This window comes from Protopterus annectens, chromosome 1.part0 (assembly GCF_019279795.1).
Source record: "Protopterus annectens isolate FY-2018-M chromosome 1.part0, PAN1.0, whole genome shotgun sequence".
In the NCBI taxonomy this organism is placed as follows: domain Eukaryota; kingdom Metazoa; phylum Chordata; order Ceratodontiformes; family Protopteridae; genus Protopterus; species Protopterus annectens.
In genome coordinates, this window is record NC_056725.1 from 1,316,756,435 (window position 1) to 1,316,778,814 (window position 22,380).

At 37.7% G+C, this 22,380-nt stretch overlaps 1 protein-coding gene across 1 annotated transcript in view; it reads left to right on the forward strand.

Annotated features, from left to right (window-relative positions):
• The window catches only part of LOC122797833 (extracellular serine/threonine protein kinase FAM20C-like), a 719,407-nt gene that overhangs the window by 386,678 nt on the left and 310,349 nt on the right, over nucleotides 1–22,380 (forward strand). The window contains exon 6 of the mRNA XM_044066357.1: nucleotides 8,046–8,161. Within this exon, the coding sequence (XP_043922292.1) occupies nucleotides 8,046–8,161 (116 nt within the window). The remainder of the gene's footprint in view (nucleotides 1–8,045; nucleotides 8,162–22,380) is intronic.

Below are 22,380 nucleotides of genomic sequence, written 5' to 3' on the forward strand. Positions count from 1 at the left end.
GTACGACTGTAAATTCTTTTTTATAAGACCCATTGCTCCTATTACTACTGGAACTGTCTGGTTATCCTTCTTCTACATTGCCCTTGTTTCTGCCTGCAAGTCCTCATATTTTATTACTTTGTGTCTCTCTGTACGTAAGAAACTGAAGTCACTAGGTGTAGCAATTTCTATAATCAATGCTGCTTTTGTCTTCTTTTCATGGACAACTATATCTGGTTTTCGTGTATCTATTTTTGAACTGTTGGTAATGGGTCATCCCATGTGATATAAACTTAATAATTTTCGATAATGCTTATCAGATCATGTTTCCAGTGCTTTTCAGACACTTCAATACCATAATGTTTGCACAATCCTCAATGCAGCAGCCTTGCCACATCACTATCACTCTTCAAGAGGAACCTTGATGAGTGGATGGGTAACAGAAAGTTCACACCGGGGATCACACCAACAGCAGTACTAGATAGGGGCCAAGGGTACTAGCTGCTAGTACAAGGGTCTAGGAAACTACTAAAGGGGTGGTGAATACCGCACAACGTGGCTGGGCTAATATATGCCTTCGAGCAGATAGCCCAGTACTAACCTATGAACCTATGAACCTATTATGCCTTTCAGTATACAGTCCTTCTGCCATTAGTCTGTCACAACCAGCAACTAGATGTGTGACTGTTTCCAATTCTGTTTTACAAAACCTGCATTTGTCTGTTTCTCCCACATGTTCAGTTGACTTTATAAACCAAGGTGTACATAGTCCACTATCTTGGGCCAGCAATATTAACCTTTCATCTTTTGGTTTAAATTCATCTCTCCTTAACCATTCTTGCATTTCATCCTGATCAACATGAGGTTGTTTCAAGAGTTTTCTATATTTACAACTATATTTATGCATTTTCCACATTTCTTGCCTTCTCATCTGATCCTTCACCTTATATTCTTTTAGTTTTTTGACACATTCAGTTGCTGCCTGATTTTTATCTACTGGTCTGATTTCCATTCCCACTTGATGCCAATATGCTTCTGCTAAATTAAGCGGGGAAGTCATCTTAGATTTATTCTCTTAATGTTTCAAAACTTTCACTATGTTTGGGTTTTGCAAGGTCAGTAGATATCTATGCAGCCCGCGATTGCAAATCTATACTTGTAATCAATTTCGATGAGACCCATACCTCTTTCAGAACGGAGAATATATAGTCTTGCTATGCACTGATCTTTATAAATCATTTGATGAGCACGAAGCATCCTTCTTGTTCTCCTGTCCAAATTATCCAACACCTTTTAGGGCCAGTCAATCATTCCAAAACTGTAAGTTAGGACTGGAAGAGCAAGTTAGTTTATAGCTTGGACTTTGTTCCTAGATGTCAATGCTGTTTTCAATATTAAATGAAGTCTTCTAAAACATTCCTTACTAAGTTTTATTCACATTTGTTCATGTTTCAGTGTTGATCCTTCATCATTTCCCAAATATTTATACACTCCCTCTTGCTCAAGTTCTTTTATATTACATTCTTGTCCCAAACTGATGTTTTCTTGGTGCTGCAGCTTTCATGCTTTAAAGTTTATTTTTGTAAATTTATCAAATTACATTCTTATATCATCTGAAAAAGTTTTGACTACTTGCAGTTGTGCTTTCATTTTGTCATCTGATGAACTATACAATTTTAAATAATCTATAAATAGATGAAAAGTCTTTGCACTTTATTATTTTGGGGGAGCCAAATTCCACCCATGACCTAATCTTTTAAGCAGACAGCTTAACAGGTTAAGGGCAAGACAAAAGAGCAGTGACAACAGGGAGTCACCCTGGAATATCCCCCCTTTGAATTTTATCCCTGGAATAATAATTTGTCCTTTATAATGGCTTAACTGCAAAGTTGTTTGTCACTGTTTCATGGCTGCTGTAATGTATTTGATAGTGTAGGGTGTATCTTATATAATTTTAAGCACTCTTTTATCCATGAATGTAGGATACTGTCAAATGCTTTTTTGTACTCTAGTCATGCCATACTTGGAGTCTTCTCCTTTTTACAATTCTCCATGATGACTTTATTTAACAACAAATGATCCTTTGTTCCATATGGCTTTCTTTTATTCTCCTTTTGATCTATTGCCATGATTGAGTTTTCTTCTAAATGACTATGCACTCTGTTAGCATCAATTCTAGTGTATAGCTTATAAGTCGTCAGAAGGCAAGTATTGTTCTATTGTTTTTAGGATAGCTTGCAGGTTCGATCTTACATAGGAGCATTGCTTTTCCTGTTGTTAACCAAGCTGGTGTCTCTTTGGGATGCACATATAAATAGTTCCTACTCATGGTTAAATCTTCATGCAGGGATGTTAATACTTTCAGCCAGAAGTTAGGTACTGCATCTGGGCCTGCGGTTTTCCAATTAGGAGATTTTTTTAACATTGTTTCAATCTCTGCAGCCATTATTTCATCCTGTTTCATATCCTGTATGTTTGAACTTCTTATTCCTTCTTCTACGTCTTCGGTCCATTTAGCCTCTTTATTATGTTCCACAGGATCTTCACAGACATTTCTCCAAAATGTATCTATTTCTTCTTTTTTGGTGGTGTTTCAGTTTGTTTTGCCTTGTTTCCCAATTCTCTACAAAACTTTTTTGAGTAATCAATAAATTGCTTATTTTGTACTTTTTCTTTATATTTATCTACATATCTTCTAAGTTTAGTTTATTATTTGCGATAGTGCATGATAGATACTGCATGTTGCTTTTAGTGAATCTATCTTTCTGAGTATTTTGTTGATCTGTTCCCTCTTCTATACTCTTCTAACAGTGACACTTCTTGTCAAAATTGCTTTATAGTTTTCTGTATTCTATACTTCCATGATGGCATTCAGTTTCTCCCCTTTCTTTCCCTTACTACCCTGTGTTGTTGTTATCTGTTAATAATTTAGCTGCAAAAGAAATATATCCTATTTACTTTTGTTATATTGCTTGAATCTCTATGGACAGTCCTAATTACTGTGTTCATTTGTTTTGTCAAACGTCTAACTTTTTGGGTTTTATTGACCTTCTGTATTTCTTTCATTGATCTTGATATGTCTGCCTGTCTGTATTAAATTAAGCACATGTTTTCTTAGATTATTTCTTCTAAAGTGAGGACATATTCTTTGTTCTCCATTTCCTGTGGGCATTCTGTAAGTTCCAGTGCATCTTCCTGTGCTACACTCTCTTCAGTTTCACCCTGTGTCATCCATTGTTCTTTCATATGGGAACTCACTGGCCTGTCACTCCATAACATTGACTGCATCAGAGTTGCCACAATTTCCTGTTCCTTACCTTACTGTCCAACTCGAGTAAATGTTTGCACTGGTTTCCTATGGAAGGCTCCAAAGTATCTTCATATGGCAACTAATCAGATGCTCCACTGGTTTCTCCTTAATTTGGGTGTCCATTGCTCTATCCTGCTGTGATATTACTGAGTTAAATTTTCTACACTAAATCCTTCACTTTGCATGAAATCCATGATCTCAGTTTCTATTTCTTTAACTTCTCCATTACTAATCCTCTTTTCTACTTTTCCTCTTTGTTTTCTTATTTTTTATATTGTAAAATTTTCCATGTCTGGATACCTTTGCTTGTATTTCTCTTCAAATAGATTTGGTGCTCCTCTTTTTATACTGATTAGTTTTGCTTTCTCCTTTGCATAAATATTGCACCATATTAAACCTCTTTTTCTTTCCCATGTCTATATTTCCTCTTCAGATGTCTCCTGCTCCTCCTGTTTTTCCTTGCTTTGGGGACTCGTTGTTCCATCATGCTGAGCATATAACATGTGTTAGACTGGGGACTCGTTGTTCCATCATGCTGAGTATATAACGTGTGTTAGACTGGGGACTCATTGTTCCATCATGCTGAGTATATAACATGTGTTAGACTGGGGACTCGTTGTTCCATCATGCTGAGTATATAACATGTGTTAGACTGGGGACTCATTGTTCCATCATGCTGAGTATATAACATGTGTTAGACTGGGGACTCGTTGTTCCATCATGCTGAGCATATAACATGTGTTAGACTGGGGACTCGTTGTTCCATCATGCTGAGGATATAACATGTGTTAGACTGGGGACTCGTTGTTCCATCATGCTGAGTATATAACGTGTGTTAGACTGGGGACTCATTGTTCCATCATGCTGAGTGTATAACATGTGTTAGACTGGGGACTCGTTGTTCCATCATGCTGAGTATATAACGTGTGTTAGACTGGGGACTCGTTGTTCCATCATGCTGAGCATATAACATGTGTTAGACTGGGGACTCTTTGTTCCATCATGCTGAGTATATAACATGTGTTAGACTGGGGACTCGTTGTTCCATCATGCTGAGTATATAACATGTGTTAGACTGGGGACTCGTTGTTCCATCATGCTGAGTATATAACGTGTGTTAGACTGGGGACTTGTTGTTCCATCATCCTGAGTATATAACATGTGTAAGACTGGGGACTCGTTGTTCCATCATGCTGAGTATATAACGTGTGTTAGACTTTCTACACCGAACCCTTTACTTCCCATGTATTCCATGACGTCAGCTTCTATTTTTTAGCTTCTACTTGACTAATCTTCTCTTCTGCATTCCCTGTTTGTGATCTTATCTTTTTATTGTGAAATTTTCCATATCTGGATGTCTTTTCCTGTAGTTCTCTTTGAATATCTGTGGGGATGCCTTTCTTGTGTTGATTAATTTGGTTTTCTCTTTTGCATAAATAATGCACCATATCATATCTCTCTTCCCCATGTCCATGTTTCTTTTTATACCTTTCAAAAGTCCCTAGATTTTGTTCTTTATATTTTTGCACTTTCTCAGTAGCTTCTTTTTCCAAACGGCCCAAGGTTTCTTGGTCTATATAGTGTTTTTCATGGATCTGTTGTATTAGTGAACACAAATTTGCATATGAAGCTTCTGACTTTTTTTTATGGAAGTATGTTTCTTTCCTCTAATTTCTCTCTTAATCATTTTGTATATCTTCTGTCTGGAAATTCTGGGCTTCTCGCATAATAGTAACAATACATACTTTCTTTCTTATCCCCGATAGTCCACTCATCATCTTTATGGCTCTTTTTTGGCCTGTCAGTTTTTGTGTTTTTTGTGGACTATTATTTCTTCTACACTGTGGGGTCATCTTCCCCCTGAGCCTTGCCTAGCCCCATTGTAGGAATGTTTCAGTGTCTTGAGGATTCCACATTGTCATTTTTTTCCAGTCCTGGCACCAGTGTGCCTACCAGGGTGGGTACTTTTCTTATCCTGGGACTTGTGCACCCAGCTGTCTTTTTTTGACCTACTAATGTCCATGATATATGCTATATAAAATACAGTCTATATATCAGTGTCAGTTTGGTGAGATTTTGTGAAAAACAGGATGCATCTCATAAGTTTCTCCCCAAGACTTGAAGATGAATTCAGTTTCAACAGTACTACTCTCCTTTGCTTGCTGATTTATCATCTCTCCCTTCTGACCCTTCTCCATTCGGGTCTGCATTTAGGTGTAGGTCATGCAGTGGCAGGCCATACCTGTCACAAGAGGCCAGCAGCTTGTATCAATCACAAGTCAACAAGCTCTATATCCAGATCATGCAATGTCATTACATCCTATCAGTGAAGATCATAAGCAGTGTCACCTAAGGAGATCCCACACTAATAATCATCTCTGACCACCAGTCCTGTCCACTATGACATGTTCCCTACACTACTTGTGATGGTCCTGTATCCCACAAAACTCACTTTGACAGTCTTGTGGTGCTGTACTCCCTGTTAAAGTACAAATAATGGTGACTGTCACTCACAATGTCATTGATTCTGTGTAGAACTCAGGTGATACCTGATGTACATTGTGACTAGACCATACATTGACTGGCATAACCTGACTCATGTGCACCATTAAAGTAACACTCCAATCATATTTATTCTGTGTGGTTATTCCTTTACAATTGCCATGGTCTATAGTTGTTGACCATATGCCACCATTTCATCAGTATTACTACATGCTGTGACCATTGCTGCCTAAGAGGTGCTTTTCCTGGAAGTTTGTCTTCATTCTCCTACTAATTGACCTCTTTTGCTGATATTCCTGGTGTAATATCTGGGAAAAGGCCTAATGTAGCCATGTCATGATATTGACCAGCTTGTTTCCACACAAGCATATTGTGCAACAGAACACAGTCAGCAGTCAACTTGCTGGTTATGTCTAGGAGAAATACAGTGCCCCAGCAGACGTGTCAAGGCCACAAAAGCCTGCCTTCAGGACAATAAAGTTATATTTTTGTCATTCTATGTCTTAGCATGTGTCGCACTGTATGCCATATCAGGTATAGTTTAAGGGTGGTAGAAAGAAGTAATAAGTCAGGAATTGAGGGTTATCCAGCATCAACTCTGACAGACAAAACTATTTAGGTGGTTAAATGCATAGTTTATGTTTTAGTAAACATTTATTTTAAACAATGAGTCTGCATTTACCAACCATAAGGCAATGGGGAACTCACCTTGCTGAAAGTAATGATAGAGGTCAGACATATGCCAAGTATGGAATTATGTGCATTGTCAGAGTAACACACAAACAGACTCTCTGTATATGATCACCTTTGCATTGCAAAGTACACGGCCATTCAGGAAATGGTAGGTCTTCCTGCTCACTTAGACATGTATGTTGGGGCAGGCTGGGGTCTTTATTGGTATGTGTGTAGTGTGTGGTGCATGGTAACTCAGGGAGATGTGTGATGTTACAAAAGCTATGCACAGCAGTGTTTCTCTCCTCTGCTGTGCTAAATAATCAAATTTGTACTTAAACATAAAGAAGCATATTGTCAAGAAATTTGTTAATTATTTGTGGCTGAAGTCTATATGGGCAGCACATGTCTACCTGAATCCATATTGTGCCAAGATCCACATGGAAGCAGTCAACCATTTTCTACTCAGTCAAGTTATGGTATGTAAAATGTGGCCTAAATCAGTCATTCTCACAGTCGACTATGACAATCTACAGGGTCAGAGCCACCTGTATCCACTGTGAAAAGGCACTTATGTTCACAAAACATCCATACTCATCACATGTCTCCAATATGTAACTCTTTAATATACGGTGTACAGCACATCTTAGTTCAAGAGTACCGGTAGGTACACAGGGTGCTTCATGTTCATTTATGAATTATGCAGTTTTAATATCTTCATTTGTTTCTTGTTACTGCTTCAATTGGTTGTGCTACTGCATTTACATCACTTTATTCACTCATTTACATACCATGCATTAAGCACACTAAAGACTGCTGTGCAATTTGCGTGTCTGAACCACGAACAGGCTATCAATAGTTGTTAACTAAAAAAATACCACTGCATGCTGTACAACTTCATTATGCATTCCAGCCTATGTGTTTGAACAAGGTGCTTTAATGATTCCTATATATCTCAAAATATCAAGAGTAATAGAAAATCACAGAACAGGACAAAGTATTAAATATTCACAGGAATGTGTGTGTGTGTGTGTGTGTGTGTGTGTGTGTGTGTGTGTGTGTGTGTGAGTTTGCATGCTGAGGGCAATTTTGGATAAACACTTTAGATTGTTAGAGTTTAAGTTCTTATCTCTAAAAACAACTAATATTTAGATCCATTCTACTCAACAAATGTATTTTGTTGCTCATAAAACAACTCTTACAGAAACTGTAATCTAATAGACATTTCCAAAGTTTGAGGCAAACAGCTGGTTGTTCTCAGTACGAAACATTCATTAAGAAATGGAATGAACAATACAATGCACTTATTTGTATTCAAAGAACCAACCAACTAATGATGAAAACTGTAAACACAAAAGTTGTAGGCTATTGTGTTTAACAAAACTGAGATGCGTTGTTTCTGCAACTATGTTTTTTTGTTGTAGACAAGGGAATTTTTTTATATAAAGTAAGAAATTACTCTGTGAGTCTTCTGTTGGAAGGGGGCATTGCAGATGTAAAGAATGCATGCATAGTCATATTTACTCATTTGTAATGCACAGTAATTTTTATTTGACCTTATCTCTCTCTCGATTTAATAAAGGATTTTAGATTTCCGGAGAGTTCCTCCTGTTTCTGGGAGGTTACTGAACATGACTAAGGATATTTGGCACCTAACTACAGACAAGAAACTGGCAAAGACATTTTACATTTCTCCAGGTAAGGCATTTGTCAAGAAGCATAAGTCAATATGCATCGAATGCTGTAAAAATAATTATGAGTGCATGTGCTGGATGTCAGGATGCTTTCCGCAGTTGATTTGACTGTTCCCATTGTAAAAATGTTGTGCCTATGCTTGCACTGTTTTGCAACACAGAGATATAAAAAACGATGATTGAAATATTAACTTCATGCTCAGTGCAGTGCAGTGATCTGGAAACAATAATGTCATACTGTTCTTCCTCACCAAAAAAAAAAAAAAAAAAAAAAAAAACTTTAGTGCATTAAGCAGTCTTAGCGTTTGGATAATTTCAGAGGGCACAATGAGCAGTCAAAGAGTCTGAACTTTAGATAGAGACAGGCATCTGAATTTGTCTACTTAGCCATTTGTGATACATGTGCTCTGTGATATGACATGAAAAGCTACATCATAGTTTTGTATTAGTTTCACTAGTGTAAGTCAAAAATGTAGGTCTTTTGTACTGCAGTCTTTTGGCTTTGGCCTGTATAGAACATCCAGTGAATGATTTGATAGGTTACACAATAGATGTATCATAAACTGCACTGGGTTCTAACTGGTTTTGTGGTCCTCTGGCCTCAGGTATAAATATTTCAGTGACTGTATAGCTTAGGACACATCATATGTAGTTTGGCAGGTATGGGCAATGCCAACTTGATATACATCCCATTGATACTGTCAGTTAAGTGTTCAGTACAGTTTTTATTATTTGCTGTATTAAATTCGTAGTTTTTTTATCATTAAAAATCGTTAACATATTAAAATAATTATTATTCTAATGGGCATTACTGATCATGTTAGTGAAAGCAGCTACACACATTCAGTAAGGGGGCTGCCACGCCCCTGCACTCTGAAATTATACAGTTTTAAGTGTCAAACAGTCCTTTAGGGGGCATAAGCCCCCAATGCACATTGCAAAGTTTTTGTTTAATATCATCTTTGTTAAAAATTGATTCACAAAATCATTTATTCATTAAAAATAGGAGCTTCAACGTTATAAGGTTAGATCATGTCATAGCAGGGGGTGGATCTTGCTAGAGTGCATCCTGATCACCAATATTTCAAATATATAGTAAGTATGACGTTCCTCACTGTTTCTGTCTTCTTCATAGGTTCACATGTTCATAGGTGAATAATAGGCTAACTGCACTGAAGGGCCATTTTAAGCTTAGCCAATATCCCAAGGTTAGAATTATGCTTTGTACCTTTTGTTTTTAAGGTGAAGATCTTAACTATTGTGTCAAACCCACCCTTCTTTGTCTCTCTCTCTGTCTTTATCACTTCTCTGCTGCTACATATGCTTCTCACCCCAGCATCACCTTATTAATGCATGTTAATCGTTAGCCTCACTATAGCCTTCATGTGGCACTACCATTACAAGTCGTACCAACAGACTCAGATACACACCGCATAGAGCAATGCACATGCACAGCACTACAGCTTTCCTTCACTCGAACCCTAACCCACAAACACTAACCTCCTAATGCCAAAACGTTTCGCATATCTGAGAGGTTTGGTATTAAAACACCAAGCAGACTTACCTTACCCACACTCAACTTTCCTTCCTTCAGTATCTCCAGCAGTCAATAAGAAGTGCTCTCAATGAATTTTCCAAGCACTTCACTTTGTCAGTTGACTGACAATTCAAAAAAGTGATATATCACACACACACACACACACACACACACACACACACACACACACACACACACACACACACATACACTATATGCTTTCCCTTTTTTTCTACTATTTATATTGAAAACCCAGTGTTACTAAAATAACAAGTTATATCCCACCAGATTAGAACTTCTGTTATAATTCTGTAATTGGGAGAAACCTTACAGTAAACCTTACACAGATTATCTGCTGAAAGAACTGGATACTTTTATACTGCTACAAAACATAATTAATACTAAGAAAAACAGAAGCAGAAACACAACTTGTTTTGATCAGGAAAGCAACATATTCTTTTAATATTTATCACGTTGCTGGAAATATTTATGTATTGATTATATATTTATTTATTTATTTATTTTATTTATTTATTTATTTATTTATTTATTTATTTATTTTCATTTCTTAACTAGCATGGTCTAACTAAGTGTCCTAGCTCTCTGGAGGCCCAGGGAAAAAAGTTCCAGACACACAATTAATGTAGGCAAGATTAAAACATTAACATTAGTTTATCAGACAGTAAAATACGACATACTAAGTTTTAACATTACACAGACAGTGCTATTTGAATTTATTTTTCAGACAACAGGATCATTCTGATCCTCCTCATTTAATCCTCCAATGGATAAACATGCAACAGGCAGTTATCAATGACTTACATTTTCATTTGAGATCAGATTGAATAACATTTGATGGTCAAAGATCCAGCTAAACAATATCTATATTCCAGACAGACCTATATATACTAGTATTCCAGATAGGACTAGCAGCTTTGGATTTTTTTAATACATTACTTATTTGCATGGCTGAACACATACAAGAAAGAATGTTTTTACTCAAACAAGATTGCTATTGGCAAACATTTATGCTGACTTTTATATGGGTTATATGGAGGAACACATCATCTATGATGAGTTGCACAATGTTTGATATCTGGGGTGGCAGTGATTATCTGAAGAATTTGTTGAACATCTTAATGGAAACATTTGGGGGATATGTTCCTCTGAGCAAGATTTAAACAAATCATGATGATAGCCAAATAGTTTTCACTAGAGGATACTCCCAGACATACTATCAGTTCTGCCATGCAATGGAGCAAAACCAATCTAGGGATTCACTACTGCAATATAAAGAACATCAAAAACTTGCAGATTTATTACAACCTATGGTAGAAATACTAAACATCTTCTTAATATTATAGAAACTAGTTGGAATATCTTTACTAGTAAAAACATTGGTCATTTACATGATATTGTTTTTTGGTAACTGTAGTTCGGATTGGATTATCTATCTTGCAGACATCCAGACAGTTCAGAATTAGAATATCTGAACACCTGGGGATATCAGAAATGGTAAGATTACAAATGCCTTATACAGACACACTATGAATCATCCTGGATGGCATGATATTCTGAATAACAAAGAGAAAAAGTTTGTTTTCCCTGGACTTAATGCAATTTAAATATAATCAAACATTGTTTTTTTTTGACTTTAATATTGATGTTAGAATATGTATATTTTCAAAGCACATGCATTTTGATTGTATTACATTATGTATACTAATATCTATTTTTATTTTTATGTTTATTTTTGTAACAATTACATTTTCTTCTTGAGACAGGAAATGATGTCATTCTACTACCTTCTCATTCTAATGAAAGCAATGAATTTCAGCTTAAATAAAGCTACTATTACTTAATTCATTCTTGGTGCTGGCATTTTTTCATTTTGGTCTAACTAGCTTGCTTGCCTTGCACCAGCCGTACCTGCTAGCTTCCTTTTTTGCTCACACAGACAGTGCTATGTATTCTCTACTTCAGGACTGTTGGTTTAGCTACTACAAAGACTCCTGTAATTCTGAAGAAAGTTTAGTATAAATTAATGCATATGTAGTATACCCTCAAATTCACAAATTTTTGCAGAATGTCCAGATTTTTGACTCATATTTTTGGTCCATTTCTCATAAAATTGTGGTTTTCTGTCAAGCCATTGGTAAACTATTGAACATTGAAGTCAGAACAAAATGACAAACATAGTTTCAGATTTCATATCCTTCAGAACATTCATGCTAAAGTAAAACCTGCTATTCAATCAGCTTTCTAAGTTTGTAAGAGCAATATTTAAAAATTCTCCCTATGTTTGCACCTTTGACCTCCCCATTATTTATGGCTTTGTCCGGATTTCTCTCTCTAAGATGTTGAGAAGTAGGACACGTAGTAATGCATCATGAATGTGAAGTGTAATTAGTAAATGGAACTAACAGATGTAGGTGTAATAATGAGCAAGATCACAGATGAATCAGTGTGAACATACATACAGGGTTAATGATACTTCACAATAATGGAAGCACTTGAAGAAGAGTCCACATGTATTGACAAAAAAAAAAAACAAAAAAAAAACAAATACAAAAACAAAGAAAAATGAAACAGACCAGGGGAGGTAAGAGTCTATATTTAAACTTCCAGCTTCAGTGTTTTGAACAAACTGTGTAAACTTATAATTAAGGGTTCCCTGAAACTGCCAGTAGAACTATGTCAGGACAAAGATTTTAAGGCACGCTAGGAGAGTGGGTGCAAGAGCAGAAAATGTCTGCAAATAATATATGACAGGCAGTATATCTATGACCAGCACATATAACAGGACAATTCCTAAAAGCAATATTGCATGTCAATGCTACAAATGCACTTTATAAGCCCTTACATGAGTGCATGGATCATGCTATCCCTAATAGAACCAAGATGTTATCCTCCAAAAAAAGGAAGCCAATCTGGTGGTCCTCTGCCATAAACAAACTCTACAGCAGAAGAAAGAAACTGTTTCAAAAAAGAGTAAAATCCCATGACTGGAGGAACTCCCTGGTCAACCTCAGTAAGAAGCTGAGATCCCTCATAAAATCCTCCAAAGCTAGTTATGAAAACAAAATTGCCACTGACTCTAAAGACAACCACAAAGCATTCTATAGCTATGTCAAGAATCTCAATGGGAACACTCAGATCTGCTCTGAGTTACAGCACAATGGTGCTAAATATACAGAACCAACTGATATTGCCAACATCCTAGCAGATAGGTTCAGTGCTAACTTTACCCCCCTCTCACCCCCTAGAGGGCCCATCTCTATACCAGAAGAATGCAAAGTTCCTATAATCATGGCTGCACAGGTAAAAAACACAGTCTCCAAAGCCAAGAACACAGCATCCATGGGACCTGACAATATCCCAGGCTGCGTTCTACATGAACTACAGAATGAACTGGCACCCTACCTAAGTACCATGTTTAATCATAGCCTCACCTCAGGCTTTGTACTCACTGAATGGCGCACCACCACGGTTATCCCAATCCACAAAGGTGGAGCCACGACGGGCCCCGGGAACTACTGCCCCATTAGCCTGATGAGCCTGGTCAACAAGGCCATGGAACGTATCATCATGGAACTCATAAACAAAGATATTGGTAATCTCCAAACTCTGGACCCTACCCAGTTTGGATTTGTAAAAGGCAGATCATGTCTCCTAAACCTGATTGACTTCTTTGAAGCAGTCACCAAAGCCATAGATGAGGGTAAAATGGTTCACACAGCTTATCTAGATTTCACCAAGGCTTTTGATACCATCCCCCACTCTGGAATTATAGATAAGCTCACTAAACTAGGTATAAATCCCTATGTCACAAGATGGGTTGCCAACTGGCTCATGGACAGAACCCACACTGTGAAAGTAGCGGATTCCAAATCCGACTTCAGACTAGTGACAAGTGGAGTACCACAGGGTTCAGTCCTGGGTCCTCTCCTGTTTGGTATCTACTTCTCTGAAGTGCAGGCTAACACAGAAGGTCTTTGGCTAACAAAGTTTGCAGATGACTGCAAACTAGGAGCCATAATCAAAACTCCTAATGATGTGGACAAACTACAAAAGGGCCTCACTGAGACAGATACCTGGTGTCAAAGCCATGGCCTGAAGCTCAGTGCTAAAAAGTGTATTGTCATCCCCTTTGGTAAAAACTCTGCACCCATGAACTACCACATAGCTGGTAGTCTACTTAATTTGGAAAATGTGATAAGAGACCTTGGGACACAGTTGGACAGTAGTCTCTCCTTTGATAATCACATCGCCACAGTGGTCAGGAAATCATTATATGTGGCTCATCTCATCACAAAAGGATTCTCATCCAGAAAAAAAGAGGTCATTGTTCCCCTCTACTCATCATACCCATTTGGTATGTACCTCACAAGACATCTACAACAACTGGAAAGACCACAGAAATACCTCACAAAGAGGATTACTGGCCTCAAACAGATGCCCTATGCAGACCGTCTCAAAAAACTACAGCTTTACTCCATCGCATATCGCCTACTCAGGGGCGATCTCTGCCTAACATACAAAGCTATGTCAAACCCAGAGCTGTTGGACATGCTCCACTTAAAGAAATCCCAATCCCTCTGAGCTACACGCTCTAGGGACCTAAACCTTGTCACCACAATAAACAGAACATGCTGGAGGGATAGATTCCTGTCCCAGAGACTTCCCATACTCTGGAACAGACTACCTATCTATGTCAAACAGAGCTCCTCATTAGCACTCTTCAAGAAAAATCTTGATGATTGGATGGGAAATGGGAAATTCACCCCAGGGATCACTTCTGTGGCTCTGCTCTACAAGGGCACAGGTAAATATTTTTCTTGGGTGGCGAAAGCCAGGGTACATTTTTTGGCTAGGCTTATATAGGCCCTAGGGACAATAGCCTAGTTCCTACCTATGAACCTATGAATTAGACAGCAAAGGGTTGCCACCTAGGTATCCATAGGACATAGAGATGGGAGGGTTGCCTAATGGTTATGGTGTTTGCCTTGCAAACACAAAGTGCAGGGTTTGAGTTTCACAAAAGATTATTGGCGAGGCTTAACATGGCTTACAAGGGCAGTTAGCTTATTATTAACCCATGAACATAGCATAGCAGAAATGTCTGATTATTTACAAAAGCCACTATCTGTCCTACCTACAAAGGAGTCCAGTGCAATCAGGCATAACTATGCCAGAGCCACTTTGCATTTTAATGTTAAATGTCCACAAAGGTAAAATGCAAAGATGCCCTGGACATACATCCTTGCCATGGGGTGGGGGCTGAACTATTAGAACAAAGTTGTAGCAGCTCACTTTAGAGGTAGAGAAAAGTTCTGGGGGAGTTGAGTTGGATATGAATGGCAATAGGTAAATTACTTAGAGAGAGAGAGAGAAGGACAGTCACTGATTGCTACAAGAGAAATAAAGTACTTAGTAATGACAAAGTAGGGTGAGATTTTGCTGTTAGCACAGAGGTGCAGCTCCTTAAATTAGGAGAAAATAAGAGGACTGATAATGGATACAAGAAGTGTTACTCAAGTAGACCAGATAAGAAAAAGTGCCAACACTAGCCATTACAAATAAGCTGCAAGTGAATGGTAGGTGGTAGGCTGTGAGTAGAAATGAAGGCTTCCTATCACTGTTGAAAGCTTAATTCCATGAACGCCTATTCATAGAACCCTAATAATCGAACATATTTTCATGGAACGTTTACATCATCAAAACTTTTTCCTAAGGAAGGGAATTAGTTGTCCATCATTACAAATTTGCCCTTTTCCCCAATATAGTGCAATCTCGGAGTTGGTATATATAATTAGGTGAGATGTGGAGATCGCAGCCCCCACCTTGGCGAGTTTAAAAGAATATGTTGTTTGTTACGATTGCTCTGGTGGCCAAGTAATTTCATTCCCTAGGAAAACGTTTCAATGATGTAAATGATGAATAGGCATTCGTGGAATTAAGGCTTCGACGAAGGGATATAGACCCAAAATTCAATGGTATCAGGGTTAGGAAGATGGTGAGAGATTGGATAGGCAATAGTGAAAAAACACAGTGTCAATCAAGTAGCATGTCTATTGTCTTCTCCTTCTTCTCATTATTATTATTGTGGACTGGCTTCTATTTTTCTTTCTTTCTTCTATGTGCCTCTATCTTCCTGTATATATATATATATATATATATATATATATATATATATATATATTTATATAGAGAGAGATATACACACACACACACACACACACACACACACACACTCATACATATATATATATATATATATATATATATATATATAGAGAGAGAGAGAGAGAGACAGACACACACACACACACACACACACACACACACATATATATATATATATATATATATATATATATATATATATACATAATATGTATATATATGTCTTTTTCCCTCGCTGTTTAAACATTAATTCCATTAATTGCAAAGCTCTTTGGGAGAGACAGTTATTTAACTTCATGCAAGTCAAATCATTTGTATCTTACAGTAAATTCATGAATTTCATATCACTTGATGTTTTTATTTGTATTTCTGTTTGCAAGAATATCCTTTTCCTTCCAATACTGAAACTATTTTCAGATAAAATATCTCATGCTGTTTGTTTAATCAGACAACTTAGTCTCATCTATTTCCTGACACTTGTATAAAGCTTTTGATAGTATCTATCAATGGAAACTACTTGTAAAACTCTGTTTCACTTAACCTAATTCAGTCATCTCTCTCCTGGTTCCTCAGCTATGTATGTAACAAACAATAAAATGGCAGGAATGTTTCCCATCTTTCTTACCCGTTTCCATTGGAGTGCCACAAATGTCAGTCTTAGACCATCTCCTATTTAATATATGTAGAGATTAATTTTATACTGCCACCAAGTATGCTGTCATAGTGTAATATGTAAATAGTTTTGCCCTTATCTTCTCAGCCCCAACTTTCAGTAAACTGTGAGAAATCACTCAGGAGTCATTCTTATCCATAAACTCTTGGCTTGGTACCAATGACCTACTGCTATATCCAAACAAAATGTTTATGAATTGTTAGTGTGCTTGAGCATTTGTTGATGCGTAGCATTTCCGTAGATTTCTAACTGTGATCAGAGTGTAGGGTAATTACTAAATGCACTCAGGTAATTGTGATTTTAAATAATTGATTGATTGATTAATTACTTTGCTGAAATGAATGGATTATACCTTTTGTATAAAAGGAAGCTTTAAATGGAAATATTTTAAGATCTGATGAAGCGTACCAGTTAGTACGCAAAAGCGCTCATCTTTTTTGCTTGTATTTTAATAAAAGTCATAGAATTCTACAGTTTAGTTTATTGGATGATCGTGGTGGTATCTACTCGTATTTATCATTATTTATATCCAAACAAAATTAGATTGATGATTTTCACAACAAATCAACTTTCAGACCAAAAATGCTTATTTCAAATTACCGCAGCAAATTACACATTGATAGAAATAATATCATACACAAAACTAGTAGGAGTGATAATACATGAGAATCTAAAATTTTACCACAGTATGCCAGAAACAATTAAACTAACTCACTAGGAACTTGGTTTTGTCTATTCTTCACCAGAGCTACTAGGAAAACTATTACATCAGCCTACCCTCTTCCTTCGCTTCTTTATGGACCTCCTATTCTCACAATCATTCACTCGACCCAAAGATTGAAACTGGACATATGCTACAACAAAATTACAAAATTTATTACCAACCTCATTTGCAAAACTAACCACTTTCTAACTCTAAAACAACTCAACTGTCTCAAACTTCCTCACCATCTTACCTACTCACAGCTACTTATAGTCCAGAAATTAATATATTAGCCAGAAAACTTTCCCACAACAAAAATACCCTTTGATATTACTCACCAGTTAGGGATCTATGCTCAAGTACAAAATCATATCTAATCATTAGCAAATCAGACCACACAGCTAGAAACTCACTATAATTATGTCACTAAACTCTGGAACACCATTCTACTCCACTTAAAACTTGACAGATAAGCTTTCATGATTTAAACTCCAACTGAAGCTATATCTAAGCAAGTCCTGGCTATTCTCTTGCTCTAGTCCTGGCTAGTCATCTGCACTTTAACTCATTTTTTTTAAGTTGTAATCTCCACTCACTACTATGATATTCCATAAGAACAATGAATCTCTTTTTGTCTGTAACTTCATTTCTTCTTAGAATTTCACTTACTTTCTCAGCTTAACACAATTGTTTGTTCACAGTATACAAGACTGTAATAAAATGTTCACTTTATACAACTACCATTATATGTTATCTGCTCTTGGACATTTTCCACCCATAATTCAAATGGAGCTGAAATTCCTATGGACTATCAACATTTTTTTAAATGCTTTGTTTTTCTAAATGTATATCAGGTATTACTTTGCATTGCATATCCTTCTTTATTGTATTATGCCATACGTTGTAGTCTATGGACCATGTACTGTACTGTAGTTTTTTTCTGAGCTATATAACTGGGTTATGTATTTATGTGGAGCTTTTCTCCTTGGTCCTCTACTGAAAAGAAGCTTTTTGCTCAGTCAGGCTTTCCAAATGACAAAAATGTAAACTAACAAATAGACAGATAACAGTGTTCAAATTTGTGTGGTTATTTAAAGTTAGCTAACACAAAGGGATCTTTCTTCATTTGTTAAAAAATATGGAATCTATTTTCCAAAGTTTAGAACTATAAATGAACTCAGTCATTAATTTGTGATCTTGCATGCCATTTTCATGGATGCTTGCACCTTATGTTGTACTAAATACCTTTAAATTGCTATATCATTTATAGATCAACATGTATAGAGCCAGTTCCTGATATAGACCTAGTTCAATTAATTTGCCTCAGATGAGCCATACTTAATTTGTATGCATTTCAGAATGCTCTGCATGTTCTGTGCTTGAAGTACCAGTTTCTAAACTAATTGTATTCATTTCTTTATTATGCAAGCAACAGTGTAACGTGGACAACTGGATGAGGAACAGGACACAGGCAACCTGTAAATAATCTCCCAGGTCCCTGCTTGTAAAGGTTTAATCTCCCAAGTCCCTACTTACACTTGCCAAGGGCACTGGAATTCATCAGAGATTTGGGATGTATGGTTAGGCTTAAAAAGCCCTTGTGGTCATTAGCCTAGTAAACACCTATGAACCTATGTACAGTGGTGAATGCCTACACACTGCAAACACATGCATATTCACATGCTTACACATACCACACACAAACACACACACACACACAAAGACACAGACAGACATACTCACATGTGCACACACGTGTGCGCACACACGCACACAAACACTATACAAAAGCTCCAGGATTAAATTTCTTGATTTATGTAGTCTATAGGATGTTGCATGCAGTTGATAGGAAAGATGCATATGTAATCACCCCTGTTTTTCATATTCCCCCATTCTCTCTCGTCAGTCATCACGCTGATCTCCAGTACTTGTTATCCACCTTTCTCTTCACTTATTAATTATTCCCTACTTTTTCTTACATTCTCTCTTTGCTTACATCAAGACGTAAAACCTCCTATTCTCCTGTTCTACTATAAACTTGTTAACATACCATGTGAGGCTCTTTGCCACCACTTTTATATTCCAATGTGTTAGCTACTTTATTTGTGGATATTCACTAATGATTTTCATATTTTTATCTGAATTTCATTGCAAATTGTAATTTTTATACTATGTAATACCTTGTTTTATATCCACTGCATTCTGTAACTTCTTCATCTGTATAATAACATGTGACTGTATTGCTTCAATTTGTATACTGTTTTTAAGGAGCTTTTCTCCCTGGGCCTCCATGGAAAATGGGCTCTTCTCAGCCCAATGGACTATCCGGGTAAGCAGACTGTAAATAAATAAATAAATAAAATAAATAATCAAAACTATATCGAATTTCTATTATCTTAGCTTGCATGCTGTGTGGATCTGACAGTAATGTGCCCAGAGTCACCCTAAAGTAAATAAAACAGTTAATGTAAAAAAAGAAAAAAAAAAGAAAACAGATAAACATTATTATGATTCCCATAATATTAGCAGAGCAATCCAGGTAAGTTGTTCTGTTATTCTCCATTCCTGTTTAATCACTATTATATCAACTTTTGGCCCAAGGGCCTAAATAAGCCTAGCCAACAAGGTTCCCTGGCTTATGCCACCCAAGAAAGTTATTTTCCTGTGCCCCTGTTGAGCAGAGCCACAGAAGTGATCCCCGGGGTGTATTTCCTATTTCCCATCCACTCATCAAGATTTTTCTTGAAGAGTGCTAATGAGGAACTTTGCTTGACATAGATGGGTAGCTTGTTCCAGAGTATGCAAAGTCTCTGGGACAGGAATCTATCCCTCCAGCATGTCCTGTTTATTGTGGTGGCAAGGTTTAGGTCTCTAGAGTGTGTAGTTCGGTGGGATTGGGATTTCTTTAGGTGTAGCATGTCCAACAGCTCTGGGTTTGACACAGCTTTATATGTTAAGCAGAGATCACCTCAAGAGTAGGCGATATGCTATGGAGTAAAGCTGGGGTTTTTTGAGATGGTCAGTATAGGGCATCTGTTTGAGGCCAGTAATCCTCTTTGTGAGGTACTTCTATGGCCTTTCCAGCTGCTGCAGATGTCTTGTGAGGTACATTTCAAAAGGGGCATTGTACTCTATAATGGGTCTAATGAGTGTCGAGTAGAGGGGAACAATGACCTCTTTTTTCATGTATGAGAACCCTTTTGTGATGAGGTGTGCCATGTAGGAGGATTTCCTGACTACTGTGGTGATGTGATTATCAAAGGAGAGACTACTGTCCACCTGGGTCCCAAGGTCTCTTATCACCCATTCTGCGTTAAGTAGACTGCCGCCTATGTGGTAGTTCATGGGTACAAAGTTTTTACCAAAGGGGACGACAATGCACTTTTTGGCATTGAGCTTGAGGCCATGGCTCTGACACCAGGCATCTGTCTCAGTGAGGCCCTGCTGTAGGATATCCACATCATTTGGGGACTCGACTATGGTTCCTAGTTTGCTGTCATCTGCAAACTTCATTAGCTAAATGCCTTCTGTGTTAGCCTGTACTTCATAGAAGTAGATACTAAACAAGGACCCAGGACTGAACCCTGTGATACTCCAATTGTTACTGGTTTGAAGTCAGATTTGGAGTCTGCAACTTTTATAGTGTGGGTTCTGTCAGTGAGCTTGTTGGCAACCCATCTTGTGATGTAGGGATTTATACCTAGTTTAGTGAGTTTAGCTATAATTCCAGAATGGTAGATGGTGTCGAAAGCCTTGGCGAAGTCAAGATAGGCTGTGTGAACCACCTTACCCTCGTCTATGGCTTTGGAGACTGCCTTAAAGAAGTCAATCAGGTTCAGGAGGCATGATCTGCCTTTCACAAACCTGAACTGGGTGGGGTCCAGAGTTTGGAGGTTACCAATGTCTTTGTTTATGAGTTCCATGATGATACGTTCCATGGCCTTACAGACCAGGCTCATCAGGCTAATAGGACAATAGGTCCCAGAATCAGTAGTGGCTCCTCCTTTGTGGGGTGGGATAACTGTTGCTGTACACCATTCAGTGGGCACAAAGCCTGACGTGAGACTATGATTGAACATGGTGCTTAGGTGGAAAGCGAGTTCATTCTGAAGTTCGTGTAAAACGCAGCCTGGGATGTTGTCCAGTCCTATGGATGCTGTGTTTTTGGCTTTAGAGAGTGCAGCTTTTACCTGCATAGTTGTGATTACAGGGACTCTGTATTCTTCCTGTATAGATATGGGCCCTTTAGCAGGTGAGAGGGGTTTAAATTTAGCACTGAACTTATCTGCCAGGATGTTGGCAATATTAGTTGGGTCTGTAATTTTGCCATTGTGCTGTAACTCAGAGCAGATCTGGGTGTTGCCATTGAGATTCTTGACATAGCTATAGAATGCTTTGTGTTTGTCCTTAGAATCAGTGGCAATTTTGTTTTCCTAGGATCTTGGAGGATCTTATAAGGTATCTCAGCTTCTTACTGAGGCTGACCGGGGAGCTCCTCCATTCATGAGATTTTACTCTCTTTTGCAAAAGTTTCTTCCTTCTGTTGTAGCTTGTATATGGCAGGGGACCACCAGATTGGCTTCCTTTTTTTGGAGGATAGTGTCTTGGTTCTGTTTGGGGTAGGACGATCCATGCACTTGTGTAAGTGCTTATAGAGTGCATTTGTGTAGGATTCAGCAGTCGTAACTGTATTGTCCATCTGCATGGGTGTCATGAAGTTCACCATGTCTGTCTTAAGAAGAATGACGTTGGCTTTGGAGAAATTTTTTACCATGGTTTCCTTAATGGGGGTGGGGGGAGGATGTGTATATCTAGGGTGATTAGCTTATGGTTGGATCTGATGGATGAGGAGTTGACTTCAGGTGCGGAACACCGGTCAATCATGTTGGTAATGACTAGGTCTAGGATATTGTTGCCCCTGGTGGGGGTGTGGATAAGTTGATCCAGGGCGTTGGAATTTATGAATTCCAGAAAGCGTTGAGTGAAGAAGTTGGTACATGAGTAGTTTTCCAAGTTAATGGTGGGGTAGTTGAAATCGCCCATTATTAGGCTGTTTGGTTGAACCCTAATATTTTTCCAATATATCACAAAAAGAGGAGTGGGAATCCTGGGGCATGGTTGGGG